The sequence below is a fragment of the Diadema antillarum genome, unplaced genomic scaffold (genome assembly GCF_040938485.1).
Source record: "Diadema antillarum isolate AM-2024a unplaced genomic scaffold, OU_Dant_1.0 seq00002201_RagTag, whole genome shotgun sequence".
NCBI lineage: Eukaryota > Metazoa > Echinodermata > Echinoidea > Diadematoida > Diadematidae > Diadema > Diadema antillarum.
The window spans coordinates 27,245-37,849 of record NW_027272837.1 but is presented as its reverse complement, the minus strand read 5'-3'; the positions used below and the strand labels follow the sequence as shown (position 1 = coordinate 37,849).

General features: G+C 42.5%; 1 protein-coding gene across 1 annotated transcript; it reads left to right on the top strand.

The window, feature by feature from the left end:
• Positions 1-297: 297 nt before the first annotated feature.
• On the top strand, positions 298-9,680 carry LOC139714242 (uncharacterized). Its single transcript, XM_071625957.1, has 7 exons — positions 298-433; positions 2,291-4,347; positions 4,824-5,068; positions 6,640-6,706; positions 7,365-7,736; positions 8,230-8,699; positions 9,345-9,680. The coding sequence occupies exons 2-7, from the start codon at positions 2,301-2,303 to the stop codon at positions 9,678-9,680; spliced, it is 3,537 nt and encodes a 1,178-aa protein (XP_071482058.1). The 5' UTR covers positions 298-433; positions 2,291-2,300.
• The last annotated feature ends 925 nt before the right edge of the window (positions 9,681-10,605 follow it).

The following is a 10,605-nucleotide window of genomic DNA, read 5'->3' as shown; positions in this document are numbered from 1 at the left end:
ATCGATTCGCGGAAACGGGTGTCGTGCGTTGCTGGATCAGCTGCGGGATTTGTAGTACATTGTACTAGTAATCAGTACAGCTGTACAATCACTCATGACATTCATTGATACCATTGGCCGTTCACTTGTCAAAGAAGTGCAGTAACGCAAGAGTACAGTACCTAGTACTACATGCAAACTCTTGTACACTTGTTCTAAGACCGCCACCCACGCAGGTAAATGTTACTGGCCAATCACATCGCAGCTTTCTGAAAGGCGTCGTAGCTTTATTTGCTCAATTTGCATACAACAAGATGGCGTCCTTCCCAGACCGCTATTTTGATTGTCGTAAACGTTGAAATTCTTACTACATACAGCCCCTACGTCATGGCTTGTTCAAGTTGTAGAGGGGAGAGTGACGCCTGGATTTGACAACATAAAGTTATGGCAAAAAGTGAGTATTACTGCATCATATATAACGCCTTCACTTTGTTTTAATTTAGAGTGACCTGTTATTTTGAGGGAGAAATCCGTCCAACATGTCTTGACATGTCCAAGCGCTTTCCCTATGTGAAAAATGGAGTGGTCGGAAGTGAATGAGAAGCGACCCTCGATTGGTAGTAGAACGATTTAAATTCCCCCGCAAATTTAATATTTTTGAATTGAAAAGCCTCATATTTTCTTCATAAGATCAAAGTATGATATTTCAAGAACAATATGCTCTTGTTCATAGTGCGGTATACAGCCGCAGAACATTACAATGTCACTGACAATACGTTGTGGAGAATTAGTAATTTCTCGTCGAACTGCTTGTTTGTGTCGAGCAGACGTTAACAATGCACGTTTAACACACTGCACTGCACTGTGGACTGTGGGTAGTCCCATACGTACATCGAATATCCAGGGACAGCTTACAGGGGCGGCTGGAATACAGCATTAACAATAACATCCATTGCATTTTCTTCAATCAAACTGAACTGATTCTGTGACATTTATTGCGTAGTTAAAAGTGTTCTAGGTTACTTTTTTTTTATAATACATCTCTACTACGACTAGGTCTACTGTCTACTGAACGTAACCATTGTAGCCGTTAAACAGTGAATTCTCTAGCCAAGGCAGGCAGTTGTTTCTAATGAGTCATGACCAAGCGTTGTGGGACCAGACGCGTACATGGAGTCACTTTGAAGGGGAAATCCAACGATTTAGCAGGTTAATTCTCACACAGTTTTCAGAGTATGTTGTCTAGTATATGAGGAGTCTATATCAAGTCTGAGGTAATAGAGGGTGCATATTCTATGTAAAATAGGTAAGTTTTCATGCGCGAACTTAAGTGTCCGGAAACCCAACCCCCCATCGTTCATACTGGTACAGCTGTATCTAATCTAGACTTCTTTTTTTTGTCTTACTGCTAACTTAGAAGTTCTAATATGCCAAAGTCAGTAATGTTAAAGAATCATCAGTTGTAACCTGCAGCCCAGGTCAGTCGATCATCAACAAATCTGTAGAATCTACACTTTGTACTAAAATTGGAAGCACTGCACTGTACTGTGTTAGTGTAACTCACTTTTGCAGTAAACATGGGATTATGAATAAGACGGTGAAACTGACATAATGTAGGCCCTACATTTTTCTAGCTGCTCATTCAAGGGATGATATATTTTTTCCATTGGCCATGTTTTACTACAAATATCAAATAAAATTTGCACATTGACAGCCATTGTAAATATCTTCTGGAGGTCTATTCCCTTGATTTTGCTCTGTCACTTATCTCCCACATCCACATGTTGTGGTATATCTGTTTGCTCTGGTGATTTACACTGTATAAACTCTTGAAAGACAGTTCGAGGAAGTCATGTTTACTATCGAGCTATCCTAAGAATGGCTTTATATTGTATGCAGTAAAAATACATGGTAGAGTGTGATGTAAAAAAAAAAAATGAAAAAAAACCTGCACCGAGGTTCGACCTCCAGTGCCAGAATTCAACCACATGCAAAAGCATAGGTTTAATAGTACATGTAGCAGGCAGTCAAATTTGGGACAGCGTTATGGTAAAATTATGGGCAGCTTGCTTTATGCTAGAGTAGTTAAATCTACTGTATATTGTAAACAGTAAAATCAATGCAATATACATTTGTACGCAAAAGTCCAAACCAAATGTACATACTCTCCCAAGGTATAAAAAGAACAAATTTTGAAGGGAGAAGGATTGGAAGGACTGGAATGTTTTCTTGTTCAGGAAAGTGGTCCAGAATACTGTAGGCAGATATCCAAAGAAAGCAAATGTATGGCTGTCTTTATTGCCTACCACAGATGCGTCCCAATGCAACGGTTAAAGGCTCTACATGCTGTAGCAGCCGAGGACCGACTGATCACCAAGGCCAAAGATCGTCGCGCACAGGACCTTGACCTCCGAGGACTCTCTCTCGCACACATCCCAGACTCTGCCTGCTGTGGCACACTGGTGCACTGCCTGACCTCGCTGGACGTCAGCCACAACCAGCTGACCTGCCTGCCATCATGCATCGGTCAGCTCTGCCAACTGGAGGTGCTGAGGGCATCCCGGAATGCCCTGTCTGCACTACCTCGGGAACTGGACAGGCTGTGTTGCCTGAAAGACCTGGATTGTTCTCACAACAGGCTCACGGATATTCCCTCCTGCCTGGATAGCTTGCAATATCTTGAGCGACTGAATTTTTCTGGAAATTGTATCACCAGACTTCGAGCAAGTACCTTTGGCTTGCCAAGATTAAAAAGGTTTCATGTGACACGAAATGCGATACTCAATGTACCTCAAGATGTGTATATCAACGGATTGCAGGCAATCCGTTCTTATTTTGGACTCGACATTAGTGTGCCACAGCAGGTCTGTGAGGATGTTGTAAATACACAGTATTCATCCCTTCAGGAAGAGCTTCAACATCTCCAGCTCAAGCATGTACAGAGAGAGCCAAAATTTAAAGCACCATCTGCTACTACAGGCGCTGGCGACTATCAGACTAGTGCATTCAGAACTGTCAGGAACGGTGCTGCAGTGCACAAACCGCTCCTGCGTCTGGAGTCAGATGGACTTGTTTCAACCAGTGATTATGGTTCCTGTACTGGATCTCAGCTAGGAAGTGGCATTCAAGATGACAGGAATGATGTCAACAGTTGCTGCGGAGACCAAGGAAGCGATGCAGGTGACGTCACTCCCAACTCACGTGATGAAGAGGGTAGATGCGACCACTGCCATCAGCCACTTATTCCAGAAGTTGACTTTGACGATAACGAGTGTGTTGATTTCATCCTGCCAAATAGGGCTAGATTTCTAAAATGTGGCCTTGCAGCAGTACTAATTCCTGAACATAACAAATCAAACATCTTGCGGAGCGAGTTCTTCATTGAGTTCGAAGAAGGGTTACAGTATGTGCCTGAACTTGGAGATCATGTGATCCAGGCAGGGCCTGTAGTATTCCTTGGCCCCCATGGGGCTGCCTTCTACAAAGACAGTCCAGCAATCATTAGATTACCACTCCATGTGGATGTAGGCGTGTCAAGGATTCGATGCTTCACCAGTGACACAGATGACCTGGAGCCACCAAACTGGGTGGAGATTCCGTCATGCGACTTCAGTACTTTCCGGGAATATGTGCTCATTAGAACACAGCATTTCTCTCTTTTTACTGTTGTGCTTGACTCATCTGCACCAGTTGTCTCAAGGACTATCAAGTGGGATGTTGGTGGTAAACTGGTGGTTGAGCAAGTGCCTGGTGTAGCTGTTGATTTTCCGGTTGGGTCCCTGACAGAAGACGTTGATGCCTCCATCAAAGTCCTTTGTTCGGAGCTCTCACCGGAAATGAGGACCAATCTACATCCAAGTGATGCCCTGGCTTCACCAGTGGTGGTGCTCAGCCCTCATGGCTACTTCTTCAAGAAGCAGATAGACAGCAAGGTGATGATCCACCTGCCTGTCCCACACTACAACAGGATAGTCCAGCAGTTTGGCATAGAGGCCCAGCTCTCGGTTTGGCACAGCCCCACTGCAGAAGGTGAGCCTGTTTTGTGGGAGAAGCTGGATGTTGATTACATAATTGGGGAGGATGAGTACAACGACTGCGTGGTCTCCATTCCCGTGGAGCACTTCTCCTGGTTCACAACCCTCTGGAACGGCATCAAGCAGAAGCTGAACAACACAGGCATGGCGATGGGCTTCTACTCTGGGGGCGCAGTCAGCATGAAGTGCCAGGCGTGGATGCTTGAGAATCCAGACACGGACAAGTTTGGCCTGGTGGTCATCTGTCACCGCAGTGACGACAACTCTATGCAGGATGTAGGGAATTATGCCAAGAATGTGGGAGGGAGCCTCAAACCTGTGTCTATCCTTCCAGGTATGCCTATTGTCATTACTCAAAGTCATCTTTTGGCTAGTTATACATTGTCAAAGGGCACTTTGGTCAACTCAACCATGTTTCTCAATTTAGATTAATGATTTTCAGTTCATTTCTCTTTTTAGCACATTGTCTATTACAGTTAACTTGCATTATAATGAAGTCCTCATGACCGGCAGTTGTCTTTTGTTATATCAAAATTTCATTATGACTTAACAAATAAACAATAAAAGATACAGAGCACATAATGTTGCGGCCTGAATTTTTACTTCATTGTAACTGAAATTTTGTTATAACTGTGTTCATAATAATTGGAGTGCACTGTACAGTATGAATGGTAACTGGAGGAAGAATGCTATACTGTTTTTTTACGCTTAATGTAAAGTTGGTTAAACTTTTTTTTCTTTGACAACGAAAATTGTCATAACATATATTGCATGTTACATTAACAAGTGAAATATTTTGTTCTTGTACAGGTGGGGACATCATAGTGAAGCTTGGCCGCTCAGAGTACTTTGAAGCAGACACTCAGGCCAGTGAAGATCCGAGTCTGGAGAAAGAGGAAGCTAACTACAACGGCCGAGAGTTTGAGATGCAGTTTGCTCTGCGCTTCAGGGGAAATAGCAAGCCGAGAGTCAGTGAGATCTTTGGCAAAGTCTTTGTCAAGAGGAGGAGAGCCGATGGCACAGAGGAACGCCTCTTTGAATTCAACCTTATCAAGGTACTTCAAGAACTATGCCTCATTTATGATCCAATAACTATGATACATTATTATATTGAAATTCCCCTTTTCTGAGGTACACTGTAGAGCCAGTGTATAGTATGGAAATTGATAAAAAGGTATGGATTGTACTTCACAGTCAGTTCATTTTGAACTTGAAACTTGATTTATTTTGATCTCCAGCCTCTGACAACAAAAGCTGCCAAAATTTTAATGTACAATTAAGTGTGTGTGTTGGAGTATTGTCATGACTTGAACTTTATATTTCTCTGTCTTGAAAAACATCATCAATTCTACTGTCGAATGCATACTCTTCATTTCCCTACATGAGGAGAAAATACTACGGTGTATCAGATGTGCAGTACCATGTCCTACTTTGTCTTTTCCATACAGTAGAGAAATTGATATGCAAATGCCTTTGCAAGTATGGTTATGTGACTTCAGCATTAATTTCCATACATTAAAGTCGGTTGACTTTTTCTTTCTTTTTTTTCTTTTATTTTCTTCTCTTTTTTTGGTGTTAATACAGTAGGTAATCCTTGAAATGTACCTTCTTTTGTTTGTGGATTGATGAGACCTTCTAAGGGGTATTTCCTAAAGGTTTATGGAAATTAATGGTGAAGAAAATTCAGTGATGAGTTTGTGCAGGGGTCTGAAATGCGGGCCACCGTGAAAGCCATACCTTGCTTTTGAGCCGCAGTCAACTGACTTACCTGTGGTTTTGTAGGTCTCGACTCTGGCATCTCAAGTAGGTGAAAGCTGCATGCAAACTGAGAATTTTCTTTCTTTTGAAATGCTATCACCAAGTTTCTAAAGTTACCTTCTTGAAATGTGGGTCTTTTCAGTGAGATGGTTACATGGTAGTTACTCTCATTCAAGCAAGAAACACTGTCCACTGAAGAGTGAGAAATTCCCATTTGTAAACTCTTCAAGTCCCATAACCTGCATTTGTGATTTGATGCTGACTCTGGCCTGTTTATTTATTTTTTTTTGATTCATTTGTAATGTTTCATGACGAATAGCACTTAGTAAGTGTTTTTTATTTGAGTCCTTTGTTATTCAGTCACTTATTCAGAAGTACACATTAATGTTTGTTTCTGTTACAGAATATTCAATACCCTCTTAATTGTTAAATGCATATCAAATTCTTAAATCGGCAGCACATTTTAGAAGATAAAGTTCCTGAATCTTTCTGAAATTGGCTAGTACTAGGCAGTTTTAAAAGGAAAAGTTGTCAATGCATTCAATGCAATATAATGAAGTGGAGGCTTCCCCAAGCATTAATTAATGAACCATTCTGGTCTCCTGGTCTATGCAAGTTCTTTCTTTCTGTGAACATGAATTGCATAAATTGTTACACTGGGCAAGTTTATGCATTATGTCGCTTTGACTTCGAAAACAAGTGAAATGCCTAACCTACTGAGAAGAAAGAAAGATCATTAGGTAAATGTGCACATGAGCAAATAATGAACTGGCTTATGGAATGATGACAAGATGAAACTTTCTCCAGTATAGTTGCCCCATGACCTGATGAGTGAACTGCATGACCTTATATCACTTTCATTTTGTAGAAGAGTGATGAGGTTGATGATACTCCTGAGGATCCCTGGACGGCTGCATCACTGAAGGAACTCGCAGGTAGAAAGCTACTCCCGCATTTATTTTGATTGCGTTTTGTTCAGATAGAATCCTATGTTTCACACATAATATACTACAAGTTAAAAAGATGTTGCTATGTAATCCATGTTCTAGAATCTCTACTGTCTAAGTTTTGTGATATGTGATGCTATTTTATCCTGCCTAATTGTTTTGTGCATGCTTAAAAAAAGGACTGATGAGAAAACACTTGTGCCTCTGTGGTTATGTGGTTTGTGGTGTTCACCTGCATACATAGTTGTTTTTTTCTGAAATGCAAATAATCCTCTGAAATATATATATTTTTATGTGAATGAAAGGTTTTTGAAAATGTGACTTGAAATTCTTTTTTTTTTTCATGATAAGTTTCAGTTATATCCCACTGCTCATACAGTCAACCTTGCCTAAGTCAAATCTATTTGAACTGAAGAAATAGCTTCGACTAAGATAACATTTGACTTAGGAGGGATTAAAATCAATAGAGTATAAAGAGAAGAGGACTTGAAGAGACCTTTGACTTAGGCGATTATTTGACTTGCCGGTATGCGAGGTCGACTTAAGCAAGGTTGACTGTATTCGTCTTTGTTTCATGTAAGATCTTCTCCCATAAACAAAACCGGATCTGCCATTATATGCGACCTCAACCCATCTTTACTTGCAGACTTACATGGCATCACCAACGGCGATAACTGGAAGATGTTTGCCCGGGCCTTGGGCTTCAACCTCCAGGACATCCGCACCAAGCTGGGGAGGGCAGCAGACCCCTTTTCCGAAATTGTCGTCATGTACCGGCGGCAGGGTGGGGAGTACGATGAGTTCCTCCACCAACTGAACGCGGTCGGGCGCAAGCTGCGCATCAGCGACGATCCACCAGAGGATCCTTCCGCGCCCAGTGGCAGCGGTGAAGGCCAGGGCTTGATGCAGATGCTGTCGTGGAAGAACTGGTTTAGCTCGGGGGCAGGAACAAGAGGAACCCCTTCCCAGTCGGGATCATCATCTCCGCGGAGCTTGCCAGAAGATGATGAAAATCAGCGTAAGATAGTTTGTTTTAAGATAATCTAGAGAATTGGGAATTAATCTCTTTGGAAGTTGATACACGTAATAGGAGAAAATGCCATGGTAATTTGCCGTAAAATTTATATTTCATATTTGTATTTCCAGTTACAGGGAAAGTAGATATTTTCTTGTGATTTTTCTTACTAGGCCGGGTTAGACGATTTTTGCACGTTTAATTCTGCGGAAGTGGGACATCAATTACAGGAACATGTTGCCTGCTATAATATTCGCATGCTTTTATTTTTGTGCTTCCACTTTTACAGTGGTCATAAAAACTCACAAATTCTATGTGTCAATTCAGTTCTACATGAAGCTACACATGTATAAAGCGTGTAGATTCCCTGTTAGGCAGTTAAGGAGACATCCTCTTATGTTGTCATGTCAATTCATGTTACCAAAATTATGAAATGCCCCCACCATGGATGTACTTTTGTGAATTATTCTATTAATTATCTTAATTTATATTTTAGCTGGTCCCAGTGGTCTGCAGAGCGGTAAGCGCAAACGCCTTTGTGTGACATGTGAGGCAGGTCCCTCTCCTTCCACACCCAACGTTGCTAAGCGCCTTCGCCTGTCTCCAACCACATCGGAATCATCAGGAGGTAGCGAAGACACCGTTCACCACCATGGGCTGCCTCCCCACTTCAACCAGGACCAGTCCCCACCCCGCACCCCTAACGTTGGCGCCTTCTGTAGCCTCCCCACCTCTTCCAGATACTCGCCCCCGCACATTTCCAACACTGGTGGGCTCTCCGGGCTCCACCTGACTCACAGCAGGGGAAACATGCCAGTCTTCACCCCGGGCCTGGGGATGTCGGGCCTCCCCAGTCATAACCCATATGGTGCAGGTCCATCGGGGCTGCCTGCATCTAGTGGTGTCCTGTATAATGCCCCGCACACTTCCGTCCAGTATGGTGCCATACCAAACACTGCACAGCAGGTAAGTGACAGATGAAGTACACTGTACTCACAAGTACACCTGTATCAACTTTGTCCTTACTGTGGGCAACCTGTCTGCATGTTGATATATGGCATGTACTCTTTTAGGGGTGCTTGTCTTGAAAGAATTAGGAATAACTGAAGTTCCGGAATTAGCATCTGTCGTAATGATAACTTGAAGGCAGCGGAACAAACAATTGAGCTATAAACCAAAAGATTAGGGGGGGGGGGGGGGGGGGGGGGGGGGGGGTGCGCAAAATATTATAAAAACTGTTGTGAAAAGCTACAGTTGTGATTATTTGTATACTGAGTCATTTGGAGAGATAGGTATTTTACACTGCAAATGTTGGCTGTACTGCAATTGATTAGAGAGAATTTGTGTCTCTGTAGTAAAGTTCTTAGCACAAGTCAAAAGGTTTGGATTTTATCATTGTAATAACAGCTGGATAGATGGGTTCTTGTCTTTCATATTCTTCTCCTTGTCATCATTGTTTTTATTATCATGATCTCATTTAAAATTATCATTGTCATTATTCATAGTGTTGTATGTGTCATTTGCATTGCCATCTTTATTCCCTGCTACTATATGTGAACTTTTATCATTTCCATTCATCATCTTGATCACCCCACCCCATGGTGGTTCCAGGCCATGCCAGTTGCCAGTGACCCAGAGAGCCTGCTGAAGGCCAACCAACAGGAGATCACCCAGACACAGCTGTACCACATCGCCTCCCTCATCCAGAACAACTGGGTCAAGGTGGCGCGCTACATCCGTGACGATGAGACTCTGGAGACGGACATCAAGTCTATCCGGGACTCAAACCCGTCCAACCCGGAGGAGCAGGCCACCCAGATGCTCCTGCAGTGGCGTGAGAAGTGCCCCGACCGCTGCTACCGCGGGATGCTCTATGGCGCCCTCTGTGACCTCAACCTCAAGTCTGTGGCAAAGAAGTGTGAGGCCATCTACAGGAAGTCGCGATGACGACCAATAGACTGATGCGTGGAGGGCTATCAATCCAGTCAAAGAGATCCCTAATAATGTTCCAATGTCTTAGCGAAACATGCCTAGGAAAAATGATTCCCTTTCGTTCGCCTCGCTTGCTTATCAAGGATCGTGAATCAGTGTGTGTGAGGCATCTTAATGCAGTCAACATTGGCCAAGTCTGTTTTATCATGTTTCAAGCTGAAAGTTTGCCTAAAGTCTCGCTTTAAACCCCGGAATACTTCACACCTGTTGATGTACCTGTGGTCCTTATGCATCAACCCAAGGGTAAATGCATATCTTTGAAATTGTCCAGCTTTGTGACCATATTTGTTTAGGATGAATATCAGAGTGAAGCTCAGTCCCAAACTCACTGACTTGATGAATTCTGGACTGTCATCCTGGCAAGCACATTCCCAAGAAGATCATGCACGTATCCAAGTACATTGAATGTTTAAAGTGTTTTGGCTTACCACATTGACATTTCACCCTCAAAACATTTTCATAATGCATCAAAAGAATTTCCCAGAATGTATTTCTCGTAAATGGCTGCATTATGTTTCTTGTGAGACAATTTGTAAATAAAGATTTTCTACTTTTCTATGGCCAAAAGGTGCAGTGCAATACTCTTGCCCTCATATTGTATTTATGTTTCCATCACTCTTCCAAATTTTGAACCCAAACTCAAATACCCTGCTCCCCATGACATGATACAAATGACTGTGTGACGTCTGCAACAAGATGGGCATTTCTTAGTTTCACAGGCCTCATCTTTCTTTTTCTTTTTATATTCAGACCCCTTTCCTCCTTTTGTTTTTCTCTTCAAATCAAGGTCCCCATTTTGTATTCTGTCGGTAGCATATTTGGTCATCTGTCTTTGCCAACATCAGAAATTGTGAATTTGCTCCATGCAGTGAAAGAGAGG